The sequence below is a fragment of the Abramis brama genome (assembly GCF_963993115.1).
Source record: "Abramis brama genome assembly, chromosome: 2".
In the NCBI taxonomy this organism is placed as follows: domain Eukaryota; kingdom Metazoa; phylum Chordata; class Actinopteri; order Cypriniformes; family Leuciscidae; genus Abramis; species Abramis brama.
The window spans coordinates 31,657,569-31,683,518 of record NC_139964.1 but is presented as its reverse complement, the minus strand read 5'-3'; the positions used below and the strand labels follow the sequence as shown (position 1 = coordinate 31,683,518).

At 39.1% G+C, this 25,950-nt stretch overlaps 3 protein-coding genes across 3 annotated transcripts in view; 1 reads left to right on the top strand and 2 right to left on the bottom strand.

The window, feature by feature from the left end:
* The window catches only part of tmprss3b (transmembrane serine protease 3b), a 15,093-nt gene extending 5,350 nt beyond the window's left edge, over positions 1-9,743 (top strand). Inside the window, exons 6-13 of the mRNA XM_084107122.1 lie at positions 379-507; positions 2,702-2,748; positions 3,065-3,230; positions 7,413-7,582; positions 7,683-7,778; positions 8,010-8,137; positions 8,224-8,373; positions 9,670-9,743. Coding sequence (XP_083963248.1) covers positions 379-507; positions 2,702-2,748; positions 3,065-3,230; positions 7,413-7,582; positions 7,683-7,778; positions 8,010-8,137; positions 8,224-8,373; positions 9,670-9,693 — 910 coding nt within the window. The 3' untranslated portion in view covers positions 9,694-9,743. The remainder of the gene's footprint in view (positions 1-378; positions 508-2,701; positions 2,749-3,064; positions 3,231-7,412; positions 7,583-7,682; positions 7,779-8,009; positions 8,138-8,223; positions 8,374-9,669) is intronic.
* The window catches only part of setd4 (SET domain containing 4), a 103,315-nt gene that overhangs the window by 16,809 nt on the left and 60,556 nt on the right, over positions 1-25,950 (bottom strand). The window lies entirely within an intron of this gene.
* On the bottom strand, positions 11,976-25,917 carry pknox1.2 (pbx/knotted 1 homeobox 1.2). The gene is made up of 11 exons (XM_084106934.1): positions 25,790-25,917; positions 24,357-24,469; positions 19,693-19,838; positions 19,429-19,600; positions 18,400-18,570; positions 18,209-18,323; positions 17,114-17,211; positions 16,803-16,931; positions 15,614-15,690; positions 15,373-15,536; positions 11,976-13,815 (listed from the first exon to the last, which is right to left on the bottom strand). The coding sequence occupies exons 2-11, from the start codon at positions 24,405-24,407 to the stop codon at positions 13,616-13,618; spliced, it is 1,323 nt and encodes a 440-aa protein (XP_083963060.1). The 5' UTR covers positions 24,408-24,469; positions 25,790-25,917; the 3' UTR covers positions 11,976-13,615.

Here is a 25,950-nt window from a genome sequence, read left to right as displayed (position 1 = left end):
AAACAAAACTAATTAGAACTAAATCCATAAAATAATTCAAAGATGGAAACTACTAAAAGGTTCTAAATATGAAGTGCTTGACAGAACCTTTAAGGTTCTATATAGAACCTTTTCTTCTAAGAGTGTAGTTTTGTGTCTTTTAGCATTTAATAACTATAAACTTAATGAGAATGTACTCAGTGCTCCAGCTGTATCATATGAGAGCACTTTATTCCCATGTAATTGTTTTGATTATACAGCCAATTTACACTGGATTCAAATCTTTTTCAAATTGTGCCATTTTAGTGTGTTCAAGCATTATCCCATCGATTCTTGGTAAAGTAACTTGGTAATAACTAGAGTAATTTCTCTTTTGTTCTGCTCTCTCTCTGATTGTAGTTACGTAAGCTCTGCTGCCATTCCCATCTCCTCTATTGAAGCAGTATTTCAGAACAATCTAGTGGCTCTCAATATCAACCAAACAGCCCTTCAAGACACCATCAAGATCCACAACTCTTCATACATTAGGTAAACCTTCTTTTATACACCTGCGTGTATTATCGCTGTATTAAATGCTGCCAGGCCAGTTGTTGGCGATGTCACTTTGTAAAGAAACGAAACGTTTTTGTAGTTTACAGGGAGACGATAACACTATCGTTTTCAAAAACGTGCACTTTGAAACCTGTTTTCAAAAGTCTGGGTTTTCAGGCCCCCAAAACGCTGGTGTCGTAAATGAATGGCCGAAATAAATAAAAAGTTTTATGTTTAAAAAAGAAAAGAAAATTGTGTCGTATAAACAGACCCTTTTTTCCTCGTCTCGTCTGATTCGAAATGATTGAACGTGATATTATGATGTAGCCTTTATTTTAGCTTCGTGAGACTTACATCAGATTGGTTTTGTTTTAGTATTCTAATGGCGTATTCACACCAAACGCGAATTTAATTATTTGCGCGATTAGATTACATACAAAGTCAATGCAAAGACACGAATAGACGCGAATTCGCAAATGACGTGAATTGGGCGACACGTTTGCCACGAAAGCTCGATATTCGCAGAAATGTCAACTCGACTGGAAAATTCACATGACTCTTATGGTGTGTTCACACCAAACGCTAAGTGTATATTCGCATCTAGTTAAGGCTCTTGTACACTGAGTCCGAAATTTCCGCATGCGTTTTTTCGTATTCGTGATTTGGTGGCTCTGAATTGTCAAAACACCATTAAAAATGCTTGCTATGGATGCGAAAAACGCAGAAAATCGAACCTGATCCGACTTTTTTTTATGACGGACGAAAGTTTCGGAGGCAATGTGCAAGCGTGATTGACATAACGCAGTGGTTCTCAATTCCAGTCCTCGTGACCCACTGCTCTGCACATTTTGTATGTCTCCCTTATTTAACACACCTGAACCTGATCATCAGCTCATTAGGAGAGACTCCATGAACTGAACTGAGTGTGTCAGATAAGAGAGACATACAAAATGTGCAGAGCAGTGGGTCACGAGGACTGGAATTGGGAACCACTGACATAACGTGAGATCGTATTTATTTTTTAGCGTGCGAAAATTTCGGATGCGAATTTCGGACTCAGTGTGCAAGGGCCTTTACAGTCTATGGCCTTTACTCGCTCTTGCTAGATTACTCGCGGGATGTTTCTTGTTTTTCACATCGCGTGAAAAGGAGTGTCTTCACGCACATCATCAACAACAACAAAATTTCTAAGCGTCATGCGAATTTTCCGCTCAAGCTGAAATTTTTTCAACTTGCGCGGAAGACGTGATTGAGGTGAATATCAAGCTTTCGCAGCAAGCGCGTCGCCCAATTCGCGTCATTTGCGCCGCCTGGCGCGAATTCACGTCTATTCACGTCTTTGCATTGACTTTGTATGTAATCTACTCGCACAAATAATTAAATTCGCGTTTGGTGTGAACACGCCATTAGAAATTTTGTTATTGTTGATGATGTGCGTGAAGACACTCCTTTTTGGAGTGATACGAAAAACAAGAAACATCCCGGTATGTAATCTAGAGCGAGTAACGCGATGCGAATATACACTTCGCTTTTGCACACCATAAACAACATTAAAAAAAAAATTTTTTTTTAACACAGTGTGGTCCAAATGTAAGGTTGAATGATGCAAATCTTTTCTTTTTTGAATCCGACTTTCCTTTCAAACAAGCAAAAATGATAATTTAAAGCCCATATTTTGGAGCCCTGTGTTCACTATGATATTAATAGCGGTTGCTCTTTAGCTTACAAATGAGCATTTCAGTCACTCTTTTTCTCAGGTCTAAATCAAATAGACTCAAGCCTGAGGAAGAAGTATTTAGGCCAAAAGACTGTCAAATAAGATCAGTCCAGTGACTGACGCTTTACATGGCAGATCGTTCAGTACTGAAGTGTCTCTGCAGATATTGATGTTCAAGAGTGTTTTTGATATCTGATAAAGCAGTCAGGACTGTGGTTGTGAGATATCTTACCTTCAGAGGTATGAACGTCTTGTCAGCCTTATTCTTGGCAGCTGAGATGAGGTTTTGAGCAGAAAAAGAAAGGAGACATCTTGACTCCATGCTGCAATAAAATGAGAGAGTTGTGACACAGTTTGACATGACAAGTCGATATGCTTTTTAGAGTAAAAACATAAATGAGCAGTTAACTATACGAGTAGTTCAGTCAGTCAGAAATATTGATGCCACTAAAAGTGTATTTTCTATTATTACAGAAAGACTCTCTGCAGTTCTGGTATAGTGACAGCTGTCAAATGTATAGGTGAGTGGCTGATAATAATCTTAAAAAGATAAGCAATGAGTGTAATTGTTGCGCAGTTTAAGTTAATCATACTCTCATAAAAGTTAAGATTGTCTTCATCTTGGCAATATTGTATAGTCAGTAATCAGTTTGAAACCACCCAGAACACTCTAGAAATGCCTTAGCATGAAACTAGAACACTCTTTACAGCTGTACCGTATGCATAGTAAAAACACTCAAAACAACAACCTCATTTTAACGCTGCAGCAACATCCTAGAGTTGTGACAGTGAAAAAAAAATCCCCCCAGAAAATCTAGTTTGTGTGTTGTTGTGTAGAGTGTGGTTCCAGGCCAGCCGTCCGCAGTCGTATTGTGGGAGGAAACGTGTCGAGGCCCGGGCAGGTCCCATGGCATGTCAGCCTAAACTACCAGAACCAGTATCTCTGTGGAGGATCAGTCATCAGTGAGCGCTGGATACTCACTGCTGCTCACTGTGTCTATGGGTGAGTATATCATTCAGAAACAGCTCCAAGCTGGTTTATACTGGTTCTGTGCTGGTCCAGACTGGTTGGTGATGATCTGGTGCTGGTCCAGACTGGTTCTGTGCTGGTCTAGACTGGTTGGTGATGATCTGGTGCTGGTCCAGACTGGTTCTGTGCTGGTCTAGACTGGTTGGTGATGATCTGGTTCTGGTCCAGACTGGTCTATAATGGTTCTGTGCTCGTCCAGACTGGTCTATAATGGTTCTGTGGTCCAGACTAGTTTATGATGGTCTGGTACTGGTCCAGACTGGTCTATACTGGTTCTGTGCTGGTCCAGACTAGTTTATGATGGTCTGGTACTGGTCCAGACTGGTCTATACTAGTTCTGTGCTGGTCCAGACTAGTTTATGATGGTTTGGTACTGGTCCAGACGGGTCTATACTGGTTATGTGCTGGTCCAGACTAGTATATGATGGTCTGGTACTGGTCAATACTGGCTCTGTGCTGGTCCAGACTAGTTTATGATGGTTGTGTATTGGTCCAGACTGGTCTATACTGGTTCTGTGCTGGTCCAGACTAGTTTATGATGGTTTGGTACTGGTCCAGACTGGTCTATATTGGTTCTGTGCTGGTCCAGACTAGTTTATGATGGTTGTGTACTGGTCCAGACTGTTTTATCCTAGTCGGATGCTGGTCCATACTGGTTCTGTGCTGGTCCAGACTGGTTTATGATGGTCTGATGCTGATCCAGACTGTCTTATAGTGGTTTTGTGCTGTTCAGACTGTCTTGTGGTTGTCTAGTGTTGGTACAGACTGGTTTATACCAGCTCTAAACTGATCCAGACTGGTTTATGATGGATATGTTCTGGTTCCGACTAGTTTGTGATGGTCTAGTGCTGGTCCAGGCTGTTTTATCCTGGTCTGGTGCTAATCCAGACTGGTTTATACTGGTTCTATGATGGTCCAGACTAGTTTGGAATGGGCTGGTCCTGGTCCAGGCTGTTTTATGCTAGCCAGATGCTGGTCCAGACTGGTTTATTCTGATCTGGTCCTGGTCTAGACTGTTTTAACCTGGTCTGGTACCAGTTCAGATTGGTTTATACTGGTTCAGACTCATTTATGCTGATCCTGAGCTGGTTTATACTGCTTCTGTGATGGTCCAGACTGGTTGGTGATGATCTGGTGCTGGTCCAGACTGGTTCTGTGCTGGTCCAGACTGGTCTATAATGGTTCTGTGCTCGTCCAGACCAAGGTTATAATCGTTAACGAAAACGAACGAAAAAACGAAAACTAGATGGGAAAAAACATTGTCGTTAACTGAAATAAAAATAAAAACGAGGCATTACAAAAAAACGATAACTAACTAAAACTGTAATGTGTGTTTGGCAAAACTAACTAAAATAAAATAAAATTATAGACTAAATGTCCTTAGTTTTCGTCTTTGTCAAGGTCTTTAATTTTTTAACGCAGCGTTTTCGTTCAGCTGCATTTCCTTTCCTTGCTCTCCCTCCGTCTCTCTGTCACTCATGCGTCTCTCACATGCGCGCGCATGCACACACACACACACACACACACACACACACAGCCCCTCCCCTCCGTGCACACCGCGTCTCCATGAGAACGAGTGTTCGTTCGACGTTGAAAGCAAGTTCGCGGAAGGTTGGTATCTCTATCCCGTGAACACCTACACAATCACACATTAAAAAGTGGTATAAAAATATTTTAAATTCTGAATATAATTTTGTCAGTGTGTTAATGTCGACCCGAGAAGCGATTGCGCCTTCTTTAGAAAGTTAACTAGTCGCAAGTTTGAGGTAAAATGCACTTATTGGTTGTGGTTGTCGCTGTCAAAACACTATAAGCTGTGATTCAAATATTAAATAATGTTATGTCATTTTTTTACTTTTACTTTTTTACACTGAATGTTTGCTGCTTCAATCCAGATGAGTAAAGGCTATTGACTGTATAGGGTAAATTTAGTATAGGGTGTGAAAATTGTACAGCTGTGCTATTTGTATAGGGTGTGAATTCTGTATAGAAGATGTGTAGATTTTTGGTACGGCGTGTGGATTTTGTAAGAGGTAAAGGAATTTCAATGGGGTGTGATTTTTTTTTTTTTTTCTAAAAATGTATGATGTTTTTGAGTTATTACACAATACTTTTTCTGACCTTTTTGAATCTTGCCCCTGACAAATAACCCAAATTACAAAAAAAGACTAAAACTAACACTAAAACTAATAAAAACTAAACTAAAACTAAGCATTTTCAAAAAATAAACTAAACTAGCAAACCCACTTTAAAAACTAATTAAAACTAAACTGAATTTGAAAACAAAAAGTCAAAACGAAATAAAAATAAAAACTAATGAAAAATGCAAAACTATAATAACCCTGGTCCAGACTGGTCTATACTGGTTCTGTGCTGGTCCAGACTGGTCTATAATGGTTCTGTGGTCCAGACTAGTTTATGATGGTCTGGTACTGGTCCAGACTGGTCTATACTGGTTCTGTGCTGGTCCAGACTAGTTTATGATGGTCTGGTACTGGTCCAGACTGGTCTATACTAGTTCTGTGCTGGTCCAGACTAGTTTATGATGGTTTGGTACTGGTCCAGACGGGTCTATACTGGTTCTGTGCTGGTCCAGACTAGTTTACGATGGTCTGGTACTGGTCTATACTGGCTCTGTGCTGGTCCAGACTAGTTTATGATGGTCTAGTACTGGTCTATACTGGTTCTGTGCTGGTCCAGACTAGTTTATGATGGTTTGGTACTGGTCCAGACGGGTCTATACTGGTTCTGTGCTGGTCCAGACTAGTTTACGATGGTCTGGTACTGGTCTATACTGGCTCTGTGCTGGTCCAGACTAGTTTATGATGGTCTAGTACTGGTCTATACTGGTTCTGTGCTGGTCCAGACTAGTTTATGATGGTTTGGTACTGGTCCAGACGGGTCTATACTGGTTCTGTGCTGGTCCAGACTAGTTTATGATGGTCTGGTACTGGTCCAGACTGGTCTATACTAGTTCTGTGCTGGTCCAGACTAGTTTATGATGGTTTGGTACTGGTCCAGACGGGTCTATACTGGTTCTGTGCTGGTCCAGACTAGTTTATGATGGTCTGGTACTGGTCCAGACTGGTCTATACTGGTTCTGTGCTGGTCCAGACTAGTTTATGATGGTCTGGTACTGGTCCAGACTGGTCTATACTGGTTCTGTGCTGGTCCAGACTAGTTTATGATGGTCTGGTACTGGTCTATACTGGCTCTGTGCTGGTCCAGACTAGTTTATGATGGTTGTGTATTGGTCCAGACTGGTCTATACTGGTTCTGTGCTGGACCAGACTAGTTTATGATGGTTTGGTACTGGTCCAGACTGGTCTATATTGGTTCTGTGCTGGTCCAGACTAGTTTATGATGGTTGTGTACTGGTCCAGACTGTTTTATCCTAGTCGGATGCTGGTCCATACTGGTTCTGTGCTGGTCCAGACTGGTTTATGATGGTCTGATGCTGATCCAGACTGTCTTATAGTGGTTTTGTGCTGTTCAGACTGTCTTGTGGTTGTCTAGTGTTGGTACAGACTGGTTTATACCAGCTCTAAACTGATCCAGACTGGTTTATGATGGATATGTTCTGGTTCCGACTAGTTTGTGATGGTCTAGTGCTGGTCCAGGCTGTTTTATCCTGGTCTGGTGCTAATCCAGACTGGTTTATACTGGTTCTATGATGGTCCAGACTAGTTTGGAATGGGCTGGTCCTGGTCCAGGCTGTTTTATGCTAGCCAGATGCTGGTCCAGACTGATTTATTCTGATCTGGTCCTGGTCTAGACTGTTTTAACCTGGTCTGGTACCAGTTCAGATTGGTTTATACTGGTTCAGACTCATTTATGCTGATCCTGAGCTGGTCCAGATTAGTTTGTGATGATCTGGTGTTTTATCCAGGTTGGGTGCTGGTCCACAATACTGGTTCTTTGTTAGTCCAGACTGGTTTATGCTGTCCCAGGCTATTTATCCTGGTCTTGTACCAGTCCTGACTGGTTTATACTGGTTCTGTGCTGATCCAGACTGGTTTATTCCAGTTCTGTGCTGGTTCAAATTGGTTTATGCTGATCTTATACTGGTCCAGCATAGTTTAAACTGGCTCTGGGATCATCCAGATTAGTTTATGATAGTCCAGTACTTACATCCGTGATTCTTTTTATTCAAAGTTTTGCTCAGCCAGTGTTATGGACAGTGTATGCTGGGATGATAGACCAGCCATTGAGTGTAGCAGGAGCTCTCTCTGTGGAGAAAATCATCTACCATGCTAACTTCAGGCCAGGAGGACTCAGCTACAACATAGCACTAATAAGGCTTAAACTACCTTTGTCTTTCAACGGTAAGAATTTGCTTTTTGTCTCTGGCTGAAATATTTGTAAAATAGATGGGTTTAAAAGCATGATTTTAACGAAATGTATCTTCTTTTTTTTTTGACTCAGACCAAGTAGCCCCCATCTGTCTGCCTAGTTACGGCGAGAGCTTTAAGGACGGACAGATGTGTTTAATCTCGGGCTGGGGAGCCACAGTGGATGGTGGTGAGTGTGGATCCATCAGCTGTTAGTACATTTTTAAGGGCATTTAATGGGAAGAAGAAAAAAAACATGACAAAACATAAAATTATTCATGAGCGCCTGATTGACTGGTATCTCTTCTGCAAATGCTTGTGGTAAACAAGTTTCACAGCTTTTGAAGACATGTTAAGGACTATATTGTTTTGTATGTTTGGAGTTGACTCTTCAGAATGCACATGTGTGTGTGTTGTGCAGGAGAGACCAGTATGTCCCTACGGGTCACTCAGGTCCCGTTACTGTTCGGCAGAGAATGCCGCCGATGGGGTCTGACCTCATGGAACATATGCACAGGATACTTGGAGGGTGGTGCTGGTACATGTCAGGTATTGCATCTTTGTGTCATCATATTGAAACAAGTACATTTGAATGTATTTGCACCTTAGTTTAATCCCTAGTCTTCTGTCTGTAGGGCGATAACGGAGGGCCGCTGGCCTGTCAGGGGTCCGGGTGGACATTGGTGGGGACAGCCAGCCAGACTGAGAGCTGTGGGCAAAATAACAAACCAGGCGTTTACACCAGCATAGCTGAAGCTATCACATGGATTCAGCAACAGATGGAGGTAAAGAACAGTTTTTTTCTAAAAAAACCCCAAAAAAACACCCTACACTTCCTTATTTACAAAATGTTTAAAGTTGGAATTCAGTTGATGTCACTCACAAAAACTGAAAGTACTTATTTAACATTTTGACGTTATTATTAATGATAAAGGGCAGCTTGACATTTGTTGGTTAAAATTTAAATATATTTTTTCATTCATTTCATTTCATTTCAATTACCCTTATTTAACCATGTTAAAAACTGGTGCTTGGACAAATGTAATATATTTTCTAGATTTTTCCAAGCAACAGAAGTGTTATACTTAAAATAATTTTTCCCAAGCTCTGTTAAGACCCGAGGAACATTGAGGTATAACAAGTAATTTAAACAACGATTATAGTGGACTATATAGGAGACAGTTAAACCACTGATGGACTTATAAATAGAACAGTACCAATTTTTTTTTTAAAACACCAGTGGAAAAAATAATAATTTAAGTCAACAGCATCTCAAAAGAAACATCATTAATCAGACAATATATTCAATACATTATAGACCTACCATGATTGTTTCTTCTTCTAGAAATTTCTGTCACACAAACATAAAATGTAACATGAGTGAAATGTGTAAATCAACTGAATTGCTTAAAGGTTTGTGGTGGGAAACTCACCATGTTCACATTTAATCACCCTCTTCTTCTTTATTTTGACCTTGGAAGTACTTTTCTGACTTTTTTATATTTTCAAAAAGCAAGAATTAATATTTATTTATCATGTTAATTATATTATCTTTTTGCACACTTGTGAGATCTTGCACAAATGTTTAAACTGTGGAAAAATAAGTGAATAATAACTGTAAATTAGACAGTCATAGTTACCTAAGCCTCGGGGTAAGTGACGGAGTTTGGAGGAGTGACATTCAGTTAGAAGATGGCAGTTGAACTTTATTCTCATTGGATGATTAGCACTCGGATTTATATTCCATTAACTTTGTTTCCTGGCTGTCTTGGTTGATCATTGGTAAGTGATCCTCAGGGTCTTTTTGACCTTTGAAATGGTTTTTGGATCACTAGAGTCATCTAGAGGCGATTGTGTTGTACTGTTCTGCACCTTCTCAAGCTTTCTGCAGTTAATCGAGCCACAGGCCCAACACAGACACCATTCACACCATTTGTTTGGCATATGATTCATTCATTGGGTTTTAATTTCATGCTCAAGTCATTTGATATTAAAGTTTTACAGTCTCATATTTACGGGTACATTGGTATTTAAGAAATGCAAATAATAGTTTTAATTTAATTTAATTTATTTTTTAACAGAAAGAAGAGGATCAGCGTCGTTGAGCACCTCATGGATGAGCTTCTGCTGACTTACATATTTCCATAATTTCCATAAACATCTGACATTACCACATCCAGCATGGCTTATGAAGGAGAAACATGCATAATATATATACAGTGGGGAGAAGAAGCATTTGATACACTGCCGATTTTGCAGGTTTTCCCACTTACAAAGCATGTAGAAGTCTGTAATTTTTTATCATAGGTACTCTTCAACTGTGAGTGACGGAATCTAAAACAAAAATCCAGAAAATCACATTGTATGATTTTTAAGTAATTCATTTGCATTTTATTGCATGACATATGTATTTGATACATCAGAAAAGCAGAACTTAATATTTGGTACAGAAACCTTTGTTTGCAATTACAGATATCATACGTTTCCTGTAGTTCTTGACCAGGTTTGCACACACTGCAGCAGGGATTTTAGCCCACTCCTCCATACAGACCTTCTCCAGATCCTTCAGGTTTCGGGGCTGTCGCTGGGCAATACGGTCTGGTCTGTTCAGGTCTGGAGACTGACTAGGCCACTCCAGGACCGTGAGATGCTTCTTACGGAGCCACTCCTTAGTTGCCCTGGCTGTGTGTTTCGGGTCGTTGTCATGCTGGAAGACCCAGCCACGACCCATCTTCAATGCTCTTACGGAGGGAAGGAGGTTGTTGGCCAAGATCTCGCGATACATGGCCCCATCCATCCTCCCCTCAATACGGTGCAGTCGTCCTGTCCCCTTTGCAGAAAAGCATCCCCAAATTATGATGTTTCCACCTCCATGCTTCACGGTTGGGATGGTGTTCTTGGGGTTGTACTCATCCATCTTCTTCCTCCAAACACGGCGAGTGGAGTTTACACCAAAAACCTCTATTTTTGTCTCATCAGACCACATGACCTTCTTCCATTCCTCCTCTGGATCATCCAGATGGTCATTGGCAAACTTCAGACGGGCCTGGACATGCGCTGGCTTGAGCAGGGGGACCTTGCGTGCACTGCAGGATTTTAATCCATGACGGCGTAGTGTGTAACTAATGGTTTTCTTTGAGACTGTGGTCCCAGCTCTCTTCAGGTCATGTAGTTCTGGGCTGATCCCTCACCTTCCTCATGATCATTGATGCCCCACGAGGTGAGATCTTGCATGGTGCCCCAGACCGAGGGAGATTGACCGTCATCTTGAACTTCTTCCATTTTCTAATAATTGCGCCAACAGTTGTTGCCTTCTCACCAAGCTGCTTGCCAATTGTCCTGTAGCCCATCCCAGCCTTGTGCAGGTCTACAATTTTATCCCTGATGTCCTTACACAGCTCTCTGGTCTTGGCCATTGTGGAGAGGTTGGAGTCTGTTTGATTGAGTGCATGGACAGGTGTCTTTTATAGAGGTAACGAGTTCAAACAGGTGCAGTTAATACAGAAAAACTAACAGGTCTGTGAGAGCCGGAATTCTTACTGGTTGGTAGGTGATCAAATACTTATGTCATGCGATAAAATGCAAATTAATTATTTAAAAATCATACAATGTGATTTTCTGGATTTTTCGTCTCTCACAGTTGAAGTGTACCTATGAAAAAAAAGACCTCTACATGCTTTGTAAGTAGGAAAACCTGCAAAATCGGCAGTGTATCAAATACTTGTTCTCCCCACTGTATATATATATATATTTTGGCCGTTCATTTACACGTCAATGGCGTTTTGGGAGCCTGAAAATGCTAACTTTTGAAAATGGGTTTCAAAGTGTAAGTTTTGACATGACATTTGACAGTGACACGTATTACGTGTTTAGTCTACAGAAGCATAGTGTTTCTTTACAAAGTGACATCGCCAACTACTGGCCTGGCATGAATAATACAGCGTTTTTCAGTCATTTTCATACGGATCCGTATGAACTGGGGTCATTTTGGCAACATTGTCGTCTGTACGCAAAAAGACGCACATTGTACATTAGTACATTGTTGTTGTGTAAACATACCCCAAGTCTTTATTCTGCTCTTTAAAATCTCTACATTCTTCCCTTCCACTATTTAAAATGTACAAAAAGTGTTGCAAAATGAGTAAATGCTAAACCAGAGTAACAAATCCGATTAGAAATGGACCAAAAATAATAACAATAAATAAACAACTTTCTGTGAACTACATTACAATTTGACCCCAAGCCAAATGATTTATTTGTTTACGCTGCAGACTCAGTGAAGGTTACACTAAAAATACTCTCTCGGCCCTGACATGAATGTGGCTCATGACCTCTGATGTCATACTACAGGATCCACAAACAAATCAACTCACACGCAACAGTGTCCTTCAGGTACAGTGTTCTTTATTACAAAAATGAAGAGTCTGAAAGGCAAATCTGTGTGTGTGTGAGAGAGAGAGAGAAAAGAGAAAAAGTCCAGCGTTTAAACCTCCTCATGCTAAGCTAACGAAGTTGACTTTCTGCTTCTGGGTTAGTCATCTGACTGATGGCATCACAAGACTAATGCTGGAAATGAAAAGCCGCTCAGTACTGACAGCCTAAAGCACATACTGAATACGCGAAATAACTATAAAACAGGATATATGAGCTCAATTAAGTGACAGCTGTAAAAAGAAGAACCTGGGACAAACATGTCCATAATCCAAATTTTATATCAGCTTCTATTGTATTGAAATATACCATCAAGGTTTTACTAAAAGCTCAACTGTACCAATCTCATGGAGTTTACACTGATAGATTTGTTTTCTATTTGTGAGCATACGGTATGTTTCTAAAAAATAATATTGTATGTTTCTTTACAATAATAAATGAAAACACATGCAATCAATCCTTAAATATTGAAAACATTTGTTTTATCCACTTTGTTACGGTGAAAAACATGTTTTCCTGTGAAAGCTCTAGGAACTGTCCATGTTAACGTGGAATAAAAAAAAAGAAATCAGTCATAAATGTTTGAGCTGAAGGGGTTTAACATCAAGGATGCGTCCCTTTGCTGAAAAATATACATAAATACAAAGTCTTGTTGACGTCCTTCTCAGTTCAACTTCGGTTAATATAATCATTAAAAAGAAATAACATTTCCTTCTCATACAACAATTACAGGCATTGAATGTCGCAAACAATAATCACGATCTTGCAAAATATCATTTTTGGACACGGTATCCATGTCGATTGCACAGGAAGTGACATCAGAGACCGTCTCACATTGCGGCATTAGAAATGTAAAAATGTAAGGCTTCAGAGTTTATGCCTTCAGCGTACAGTATAATCCATTCTTTGTACTTTGTACTAAGTAGTTCCCACAAACCTCCTGCACATTAAAAGTGTTTTTTGTTGTTTTTTTCATACATAAATACTCCTTACAAAACATAGCAAACCATAGCAAAACAAACAAATGGAAAAAAACAAACAAATTGGCACCGATCAATTGTGACAGTGTACTATAAAAATAGTTCCTTCTTTTTCCTGGTGCCTGATTAAAGCAAACACAGGCATGCAAGAGACGAAATCTCATTGTCACAGTATCTGAGACCATGAGGATAAGTAAAACCGAATCATCCAGCATCACTATTTTTTTATTTCCTTCTTTTTAGCTCTTTCAAAATGTGCTTTAAACACTTTCTTTAAATTTACAGTATCATACAAAAAGTGCACTCGGCTTACTGTGTCGAAAATGATTTGTGTGTTCCGCCGTGAGAGAGACTTGTGCTTTTGTCTTGGCTTTTTACCTGCGTGTGTGTGTGTGTGTGTGTGTGTGGGTTGTTTCGGTGTGTGTGGCTTTAAGCCCTTTTCTCTGTACTCCAAACAAGCTGTTTGACAGCTTGAGGATGTGCGCTGTGACCTTCAACACGCCAGCCGAGGTGTTTGTGTGAATGTCTCTTAGTGCTCTAATGCTCCTTAAACATCTCTCTCTATATACTATATACGTTACTGTGAGAGTGTGTGAGTGTGTGTGTTTCAGTCCTACTACAGCGAGTCGCTGGTCTCCAGGCCCAGCCTGGTCATGTCGGAGTGAGAAGGATCATTGTCCTCGTCCTCTTCGTCATCTTCATCATCATCATCCTCGCTGTGACCTCCCATCATGACCTGCTGCATGGCCAGCGTAGCTCCATCTGATGACAGCGTCTGTAGTCCATCCTCACCCACACCGACTGTAACTGTGGTACCTGAGAATGACAACCATATCATTCAAATATATACCGTATATTCACATATAAACAAACCTCATTGGTTCTTGCTGAAGCTCAAACATGCTGCGTAACACGAGAATGAACCTCATTGGTTCTTGCTGAAGCTCAAACGTGCTGCGTAACACGAGAATGAACCTCATTGGTTCTTGCTGAAGCTCAACGTGCTGCGTAACACGAGAATGAACCTCATTGGTTCTTGCTGAAGCTCAAACGTGCTGCGTAACACGAGAATGAACCTCATTGGTTCTTGCTGAAGCTCAAAGTGCTGCGTAACACACAAGAATGAACCTCATTGGTTCTTGCTGAAGCTCAAACGTGCTGCGTAACACAAGAATGAACCTCATTGGTTCTTGCTGAAGCTCAAACGTGCTGCATAACACAAGAATGAACCTCATTGGTTCTTGCTGAAGCTCAAAGTGCTGCGTAACACACAAGAATGAACCTCATTGGTTCTTGCTGAAGCTCAAACGTGCTGCGTAACACAAGAATGAACCTCATTGGTTCTTGCTGAAGCTCAAACGTGCTGCATAACACGAGAATGAACCTCATTGGTTCTTGCTGAAGCTCAAACGTGCTGCGTAACACAAGAATGAACCTCATTGGTTCTTGCTGAAGCTCAAACGTGCTGCATAACACGAGATGAACCTCATTGATTCTTGCTGAAGCTCAAACGTGCTGCGTAACACGAGAATGAACCTCATTGGTTCTTGCTGAAGCTCAAACGTGCTGCGTAACACGAGAATGAACCTCATTGGTCTTGCTGAAGCTCAAACGTGCTGCATAACACGAGATGAACCTCATTGATTCTTGCTGAAGCTCAACGTGCTGCATAACACGAGATGAACCTCATTGATTCTTGCTGAAGCTCAAACGTGCTGCGTAACACGAGAATGAACCTCATTGGTCTTGCTGAAGCTCAAACGTGCTGCGTAACACGAGAATGAACCTCATTGGTTCTTGCTGAAGCTCAAAGTGCTGCGTAACACGAGAATGAACCTCATTGGTTCTTGCTGAAGCTCAAAGTGCTGCGTAACACAAGAATGAACCTCATTGGTTCTCACACATAAAGCGAACATGCTTGATCTTCCATTTACAACTGATGTGTGCATAGATGACTGTTTATATGTGAATAAAAGCCTAAATTCAATCTGTTCATCATATAAAGCGATCGAGTCTCTTCAGAAAATTCGGACTAAACTGCTCGATTCATATGGATTCGTTTTACGATCTCTTTATGAACTTTTTAAAGCGTCAAAGTGGTAGTTGCGTAGCTGTTAATGGAGGGACAGAAATCTCTCAGATTCCATTAATATATCTTTATTTGTGTTCTGAAGATGAACGAAAGTCTTGGGTTTGGAACGACATGAGGGTGAGTAAATGATGACAGCATTTCTATTTTTAATGAATTAACCCTTTAACGGTGTGAGTTGTGCAAAAGAAATCACCCCTCTTACAACTTAAAACGTACCCCTGCGCCCTTAAACTAAGTAATACTCTGTGCAATTTTAATCTATGATGTCTAAAGCGCCGTACCGTCTTCCATGGTGACCTGTTGCTGGGTAACAGAGGAGGCGAGGGAGTTGGGCCAGAAGCGTTGTAGGGGTCGTGTCTGGGGCGTCTTCTTTTTGCTCTTGGGTGTGTCTGAGGAGCTGGCGTCCAGCATAGGCTGAAGGATCCGTCGTCGAGCGTTAATAAACCTGGATACATTGAGCCAATCAGAGGAGATCCAGATGACTACCCTGACCCTACATATGTATACAGTGTGATAACTCACCAGTTGTTAACCTGCAGCAGTGTGAGGTTGGTCTGCAGGGCAATCTGTTTCTTCTCATCTTCTGTAGGATATGGGTGCTGGGAGGGACAGAAATAAAATGGTCTTGCACTTTCTCTCTATTGGATAGTGTCTGTATTTTTACACTCTTTAAATGTTAACTTAATCTTTCTCCACTTCATCTGAACAATGTCTCTCTGTGGGCCGCCCATCTAAACAGAAGCCTGACAGAAAAGCTGCCCGCCAGGCTCTTCAGTGATCAGTGCAGCGTCTCCAGAAGCTCAGTCATATGAGCAGCTGACATTTGTGAGAGTGTGAATGTACGTGTGTGTCTGCTTCACGAGCCAGTCATCCACACCTACCGGCTCACTTAATTTATCTATACATTTAAAAAAAGCTCACTGCAGTTCTTACGAACAAAATCAACTTCAAGCAGTCAGAACATTTTTTTCTCAGCTTGAGCAGCTCTGTGGTCTGATAATGTGAAGTTTTCATTATATATAAGCAGATTCAGTGAACAGCACAACAATTAAAATTTGTTTTCAGTTATCTTAAGAAATTAAATAAAAAGATTATGAAATTAAAATAATTAAATTATTCATAAAGAACAAAAGTTTTTAGATAAAAAAAAATCAGCACGAGTCTGGGTAAATTGAGAATCACGATTTTCTTGTTTAGAATATAGGTTCTCTCACAATTCTGAATAGACAACTAAACAAAACAGTTTTTTATTTTTTATTAATTTGAATTAATTATTTAAAATGGTTTGAATGAATGATTCAATGACTCGTTCATAAAGACTTCACTTGTTTCATTACTGGATGAATCTGCGTTTTTGAGTGAATCTCTTGAAAGAATTATTCAATGACAAATATATTCTTAACAGTCACTTGTCGCCACCTACTGGTGTAAACACGATGTAATAACGATTACGAGATAACGATTAATCATTCAGCTCTAATAGTGTTTAATATACACTAGCGTTCAAATGTTTGGGGTCAGGCACTTGATTTTACTGCTTGATCAGATTGTGAATAATTGTCTTGATACTGCAGGGTTTTAAAAAAATAAGAGGATTTGATGACTGTGTGAATAGTGAAAAATCATCTGTGATCGATCACTCTTTCTGTGAATAGGCTATTAGACTGGCCCAACACTATAAAACTGTGAAGGACAGAAGTATCTGACTTACACCGATGTGCTGGAAGAGCCAAGAACGCATGACGTTGGTGGCGTGTTTGGGCAGGATGCCTCTCTTGGCCTTAGACGAGCTGTCCTCCTGACTGAAAAAGCTCAGATCCTGGTTCAGCTGCAACTGAAGCTGTGGGCAAACCAACTCAGCTGTCAAGAGTGTGTGCATGTGTGCTAATGCCATCCATAATGTAATAGATTATGAAGCTGTGCTGTTAAATAGTTGGATAAGCACATATTGAGCCAATCAAAGAAACTTTTAATACTGGAATAAACTGCATGACATGAGTGTGTTTGGTGACGATCTCTCACCTGTGAGTTCTGGATGCGTATTGTTCCAGGTGACAGAGTCTGTGTGACCACCTGTCCCTGTGGAGTAACAACTGTAACGGGCTGATATACTGTACCACCTGGACAGAACAAACACACGCTCACAGAGTCAATATACCACGAAAGAAAACAGACTAAGAAAGAAATCAAGAAAAAAAATGGAATAAAACATTCAAGTAATTAATTTATTTACAAAGATACAAAGTGTTTAATATACATTAGCATTCGAAGGTTTAGGCTCATTAAGAATAGTTGGTTACACTTTATTTTAAGGTTTCCGTGTTACAGTGTAATTATACATTTAAGTACTGAGTAATAATAATTAACTACATACATGTACTTATTATAGGGTTAGATTAGGGCATGGTTTAGGGTTAGTTGCATGTAATTTTGCATAATTTATAGTAATTACTATAGTAACTACACTGTGCATAGTGCACTGTAAAATAAAGTTCCCAAATAGTTTTTTTTTCTGAAATAAATCAATTCTTTTATTCAGCAAGGACATATTAAATTGATCAAAAGTGGTAGTAAAAATCCATTTATTACAAAACAATTATAATCAACATTTTTAAATGCGTAGTTTTATATATCTCCATTCTTTTTTAATTTGATTATGCTGTTTGCAATGCTTTATGGGATTGTAGTTCTTTCCCTCACTAAAGCCTTGTACCGATTTTCAAAAACTTTTTTGTTTCAAAGTTTTTAATGTAATGATTCACCTCGTAGCTGATGTAGGCTTTGTTCATGGCTTATAATGCTTTAATGAAGAAAAAAAAACTATGGGAGAAATGAATGGAAAAAATACTTCCGGAACCAGCGCCGCTATGGCTGCTTCAGTAATACAGCACTATATTACTTCCTCTACCCCAATACAAGAGAGCTTATCCATTACATGTAAGCTATTAGTTGCACTGTATTCATCATTGAAGTGAACATAAATGCTGTTTGCAACCTGTTTTACTTTCATAATGTAATGGGATCTTCAGTGCGTACAAATTTTGACATGGCAAATGTGAGACCTAGGAAGAAATCAGACAAAGAAAGAAACACGGCAGAGTAAAACAATCAACAAACCTGTTACAACCTGTGTGGGGTTTACAGTTGTGACAGTAACGTTGCCCTGTTGTAAAGCCGACGCTGGTACTACAATACCTTGTGAACTCATGGCTCCAGTGAACGAGCTCAGCGGCTGCGAGGAGAACATGTGCACAACAGTTATTTTCTGAGCGAAGATGGAGACAGATTTCTAGTGTCTCTGAATGTACCTGTGTCTGTGTTGGCGAGTAGGGACTTCCTGGCTCTCCACTGAGCAGAGTCTCACTGTTCATCTTGGTCTTGAGGCAGGCGATGTAGCGGCTGCAGAAATCTTTACACAGGTCATTTACCTTCTCCAGCTCCAGCAGGTGAATCCGTAACACCTGGATGGCCTTCACCATCTGAGCCCAGTGAAAACGTACAGTACATTTAACAAGCGTTCAGATAATGGCTCTATTTTCATTTCTTCACCAATCATGTAGATCCCAATGGACTCTAATGAGTGTGTGAAAATGATTCAATTAGCACAAATATTTATAATAATGTTTTTCAAGAGGCCAATAACTATTTTAATGTTATGGTAGAAATTAAAAGTTTATATCATTTTGTCAAAATAAAAAAGCCCTAAAAACGAAATCCTGTCCTTTTAAATGCTACATTTAGACTTCACATCATAAATGTACAGAATGAAAAATGGAAATACATTTTGAGATTTAAGTGTTATTAAATTCACAATGTTTTGAAATATTAACTTAAAGTGAGTGTTAGTTGACGGCAAAAGTAATCAATATGTAGAAAAAGTGGAAATAAACATTAAATATCCAATACTGAATGCTATCGATAAATAAACAAAATGATTAATATTGCCCTGAATATGCATCCCTAAATATACACTACCATTGAAAAGTTATGGGTCAGTATGTTTCATTTAAGAAATGAATACTTTTATTCAGCAAGGATGCATTAAATTTATCAAAAGTGACAGTAAATTTCATATAAATGCTGTCCTTTTGAATTCTCCATTCATCAAAGAATCCTGGGGGGGGTATAAATGTATAAATGATAATAATATGAAATGCATATTATAATGATTTCTGAAGGACCATGTGACACTGGAGACTGGAGTAATGATGCTGAAAACTCAGATTTTATAATATATATAAATGAGAAACAGTTATATTATATTGAAATAATACTGATACAAAAACCTGCTTGAATAATTGTTCAGAACTACAGTTTAATGCCAAGGTGCATCTTACCAGATTGTCCAAATCGGGGTCCTCACTGAAGAACGCCTTGCCTTCTTTCTCCTGGTTTCGCACAAAGTTCTCGATATCCACATCGAAACTGGCAGAGGTCACGCACTCCGAGCTCTGAGTGGATTGCTCGCATTTCTCAAAGAGCAGTGCCAACAGGGGGAACAAGGGGTGTCTGACAGTCAACAAACACATCGCTCTTTTAAACCCAAATACATATCCAAGAGCAATTTTAAAAAACAAGCCACAAGAAAAACAGGAAGTTACCTGTAAATGGCCGTCTTGTAGACCTCCATAGGAGATTGTGGCTCAGACGGTGCTGAGCTGCTCTCCTCTCCCTCTCTCTCCTCCTCCTCCTCTTCTTCCTCCAACCTCTCCTCCACTTGTCCCGCCGCCTGCTCTCCCACTTGCATCTGCATGGGACAGAGGAGGAGGGGGGGGTTTGCATAGAGAATGAATGTGTGAGGTATGTGGAAGTTAGCAATGTCAGCTGGCATGTCTGCGGGCGGTAACGTCCGTGTGTGGGCTCAGGCTTCTCTGAGAAACACAGTCTCTCTGTCACAGAGCAGACCCCAGAGCCGGTGAGACCCTGGGGGTCGACATGGGGTTTCAAATCACGTAAGAAAAACTCGTTTTTAACAAAGGCGCTTCTCTCTCAAATCTCAGACTACTCTATCTTTGTCTGTCAGATTTAGAAATGTTTCACAGATTTAACGGAATGGTTTTTCACATTAGTTTCAGGCCGTTCAGCAGAAAAAGAGAGGACATAGAAAACTACCTTGAGTGACTGTTTGACTTAACATGCAAGATATCCAGATAAGGGTTATTATAGGTAACTAAAAGCATAAACATTTCTGTTACTTGAAATAAAATAAAAGTTAACTGAAATAAAGTAAAATATAAAACAAAATATTTTATTGAACTATTTGTAAAGGCAACATTTCTCTTGATGTACTAAAATAACTAAAAAACATATTTTATATATATATATATATAACTATTTAAAATTACAAAAACAACTAAATCACTAAAACTAAAATGGAAAATATTAATTTGGAAAATATTAATAAAAACTATAATAGAATCTCAATGATACTAAAATAACACTGATCCAGATATCTTGGATAATTATAATGCAATAATCCATTCATATATTACAATTATAATATATTATACACAGTGTTGGTTTCTTTTCTCATTTGTACAGTTTTTTTTCTTTGTAAATCATAGTTGGACAGACCCACATGATTGAGTGCATGTGATGGAGAGCAACAATAGTGTTGATTGAAAAGGGGGAGATGTTAAAAATATTTAACGACTGCTGGAAAATCTCGGGTTAGTCTCGAGTCTCTCTATCTCTCCATCCGATACCGCAGAGGTCAGACTTCCAAGAATTCACAAGGCATCAATCTCAAGAGTGTGATACGTTAGACTTGCATGTTTACAAAACGCTTATTGATTTTTTTAAATTGCAATATAAAGATGGTTATCACTTTTTTTAAAGAAATAGTTCACCCAAAAATTAAAATTATCCCATAATTGACTCACCCTCAAGCCATTCTAGGTGTATATGACTTTCCTCTTTCAGCCGAATACAATAAGAGTTTTATTAAAGCTGCAGTCCGTAGCTTTTTTGGGTTAAAAATTATCCAAAATAAATTTTTGAGCAAGTACATAACCAGCCGGTGTTCAAAACTATCTGCTTGCCTTAGCTCGATTCAAAACGGTAAGCTTGTAATAATGTTTTTAATTCCAGTGGTACTGGTGGATTTCCGCGGGAAATTCGAGCATGTCTTTGCGTCATTACGTCACATCTGTACACATAAAGAAGGAGTCTCGGCTAGTAGGCTATGAGTGTGAGGATGTTGGAGGTGGAGATTTATAACCTTTTCTCACAGCACTTGATATAATAAAATTGATCAATTTGATGGCGGATCCAGAAAGGTTCAAACGACACCAGTGACAACTGGAGATATCCAGTTGTAATCCATAAAAGTAATCCAAAAAAGTAATCCATACGACTCCAGTGGGTTAATAAAGGCCTTCTGAATTTTTAGAACATTTATTAACCCACTGGAGTCGTATGGATTACTTTTATGATGGATGGATGCGCTTTTTGGAGCTTCAAAAAATCAAGCACTTTTCAATGCCATTACAAAGCCGGTAAAAGCCAGGATATTATTTAATATAAATCTGATTGTGTTCGGCTGAAAGAAGAAAGTCATATACACCTAGGATGGCTTCAGGGTGAGTAAATTTTGGGATAATTTCAGTGGTGGAAAGTAACTAATTACAAATACTTTCGTTACAGTACTTGAGTAGATTTTTTCTACTTTCTTGAGTATAATTAAATTGTGGTACTTTTACTTTTACTTGAGTAGAATTAAAATAAAGTATTCAACTTCGCTACATTTATTTTTCACCAAAAGTACAGAGTACTTTGACAAAGGTGCCGACGGAGCAACAGAGCGAGCTTACATTTCACAAACACTTTTCAAAAGAGTGTGTGAGCGAATGCGTGAGTGAGCGTGTGTGAGTGAGTGAGAGAGAGAGAGTGTGTGTGTGTGTGTGCGTACGGTGGAGGCTGAGCCCTCAGCCCTGCGCTTCAGCCAATAACAAACAGTTCTGAAGCGCTTCAGCCAATAACAGACAGGTCTGACTCGGGTGCAAAACCAATCAAAACTTCCAGTTCAGCTAGGGGGGCGGGGCGTTCAAACCGCGCTTTGACATTCAATCACTAGCGCTCTCATGTTTAGAATCTGTATCGCTAACGTTTCAATATTTTATTGAATGTAAGTGAGCTATGCTCATTTTCTGATTTTAATTATGGCAACTCCTGCAATGGGTCATCCCATTGATATTACCAGAGCATTGAGCAGTTGAAGTAAATAAAAAACTCGGCTCATAACATGGACACCGTTATTGCTTGGACGGAGCAAGAACAATGTAAGTGTCTTGAAAACATTAACACAGTTCAGCTGAAAGGTAAAGCTCGCCATCTTTAACAATACAGTTAAACTAAATGTACGAAGCAAACTTTGTACAAAGCTGAAAAACCCTCAACAACAGTGAAATAAGATCGCATGATTTGTCTGTCAATCAGATGCATGTAAAAGCAATAGTAGGCTCCCGGCACATTTTCGGTAGAACGAAAAAAAGAGCATTTAATTTAACGTTAACCATACCCCACTTATTTATTTATTTATTTTATTTTTTTACTGGCACTTTTTTATTCATACTACATCTCTCTTTTTTATCGGACCTTTCACTTAACCTTCTTTGCTTTCAATTATGAAATTATTCAAATAAAAACATTCAAATGATCTTACCTGGACTTTTAAAGATTAGTAATAAAACATTTTCTCTTGACAACAGGGAAAGCTATATGTTTGCTTAGCATACCGTCAAAAACTGCAATTTATGAGTTTAATATCATGCTATGCTTCAAAAATCAAAATTACTTGAAATTACTTCTGTGGTTTCATGTGTGAGAATATATTATTTTATTAAATTCTATAATACAGGCTATGTTGATTAGCATTGCATTAATGGGTTAGTTCACCCAAAAATGAAAATTAACCCATGATTTACTCACACATAATTAATATAAATGTCCTGGCTCCTCCAAGTTTTATGATGGCAGTGAATGGCTGGAAAAAAATTAAAACCCAAAAAAGTGCATCCATTCATGATAAAAAAAAAAAAATACTCCACATTGCTCCAGTCGGTCAATAAAGGCCTTCTGAACCGAAGCCATGGGTTTTTGAAAATTACCCATATTTATAACTTTATATTCTAAAATAACTAGCTTCCCCCAGTCGATCGTACACATAAGCAAATTGACTTGCGCCACAAGAGTAACCTGTGACACATGTATGATGTAGAATGTAGGAGTATCGTAAGCTTTGACGCCTCTCGTGGTTTAAACAAATAGGGCTGTGCAACAAACTGAAGCTCTTTTATAATATATATACGTTGTGCGTCGAGTCAGGGGTTAGTCTTCCACCGTAAATCGATGCGTATGGTCGGTCGTCTGGCTGAAGATTGATTTATTTTTAGATTATAAAGTTATAAATATGGGTATTTTCCTTACACAAACACATGGCTTCCCTTCAGAAGGCCTTTATTAACCCCCTGGAGTAAAAGTGGAGCACTTTTATCATGGATGGGTGCACTTTTTTGGGCTTCAAATTTTCTCTAGCCATTCACTGCCATTATAAAGCTTGGAAGAGCCAGGACGTTTTTTAATATAACTCAGACTGTATTCATCTGAAAGAATAATGTCATATACACCTAGGATGGCTTGAGGGTGAATAAATCAGGGGCTAATTTTCCTTTTTTGGTGAACTATCCCTTTAAAGACATACATCATTCTTATGAAAATACCTAAGATATCGCTATCATGTGTTTGTCTTCATGTTTCTTAAGTCAAATGTCTCGATTTGCATGTTATTATATCCATATTGGCATTTCCTGAAACTTATTGGCATAAGTGAATCATTCTATGAATCTCACTTGTGGACTTTCTGCGCGAGGTATGAATCAGTGTGTACTGGGCTTCCAGTATGAATGAAACAGAATTGACATGAGAGTGTTTAGCGCTCCATATCGCTATCATCTCCCCATTTTGGGTAAAAATAGAAAAATAATACTAAAGTACTTTGTAACGTAGTTACTTGAGTAGTTTTTAAGCAAACTACTTATTTACTCTTACTTGAGTCATATTATTTTTCAGTACTTCTACTTGTACTCAAGTAAATTATTACTTAAGTAGCAATACTTTTACTTAAGTACAATTATTTAGTACTCTTTCCACCACTGGATAATTTTTGGGTGAACTATTCCTTTTAAAAGGTCAATTAAACACATTCACACAAAACAAAAACAGTGTTCCATTGGCTGTTTAATACTAGCTCTTTGGCAACACAAACCTGTTCAGCCTCTTGGTAATCCTCCATGGACACTGATGGGGATGTCATCATAGTTACTGTTGCCGTGGACAATGCTTGGGCATTCTATAAAGCTGATCTTCAGCACCACTAAACTGCCACAACAAAGAGAAACACTTATGTGGAAGAACTACCAAACAGCATTAAAACCTGCCACTCTTTACTATATAGTGGAAAATGAGTAATATGCAACTATAAGCATCGAATATGATCTTATCTGTAGGTGTATAACACATAATTGTATTAATTTGATAAAACTTTTGATTTAATTTATTGCATTAGGGCCATTTAGTGTTTTACTGATGGCCGTTATAAACGGCCTACCAACATGCACACTTATATATATATATATATATATATATACACACACACACATATTTATAAATACATATACACACATACATTATATATATGTGTACGCAAATATATATTATTATATACACAAACTTGTATGCAAGGAGCGATTAATCGATTTGACAGCACTAATATATATATATATATATATATTAGCTGCATGCGCTATGAATAAAAAAGTTTATACGCTGCATATAAGTGACAAAACATAAAGTATTGTTTTATTTATAGAATAACATTCATGTGCTTCAAAACAAACGTATGCTGAATTGGATAAACATCTGCAGTGGTCTTTGCGATCGGACGAATACAAATTCGAGATATAAATAGTAACATCGTTAAACGTATCACTGCAATACGACTTCAATGCGTGATTCACTTTGAGCTGAACTGAGAACATCTAACGTTATATTTTAAAACATCGATTCTCTTATAACGTTCGGGGGCGATTAATTTCTCGTAATGTGGTCTTATATATCTTCGTCTTTTTCTTCAGCCACAGATGACTGCATCTCATTCTCTATATTACTGTAGGCGCCATGTTTGTAACGTTACTGAGCCTCTGCTCAGGTTCAAACCCATTGCCTATATGTTTATATAGATGTTTTACTCGAAGCGCTCTATTCGTCCATAAGAACCGCTGGCGCAACCAATATACAATTATAGTACGCAACCTACGTCATAACGAAAAACATCAGCCTTCTTGAGTTTTCGCTGACTTATAAAATTATCGTCGCTGTCTCTTTAAATATAATAAAAAGCCTGCCCATAATCGCCTATCAATCAATCTAAGGGACATCGGGCTATCCCTCCCCACCAGTGCAGCCGCCATTCGCACTTCTACAAAAGATCATAAAAAAAGAGCTGGGCCTTGACTGTGTCTCGAGCCAGAAATTCTCCCTCGAAACCGCCGTCCAAACATCTGATTTCAGGCTCAAACCATACTGACCGCGCGCCTCCCGCGGAAGCTCGATCTTATGTGCCGAGTGCATTTTTAGTGTGTGGCCCAGATCGCCTGATTGATAGGGAGTCGGAAAAGAAGATTTTGAGTGACAGCTTACCTTAGTGCCAATCTTCGTCACAATGACAAGCGGCTGCAGCAATCGGGACCCGCAGTTCTTCCATGTCGTCACAGCGTAACGGCACGCAGGCAACTTTGCTCATGAATATTAATGAGGTGGGAGGAGACATTAACGGTTTAGGGAAAAGTGCTCGCCCCCTG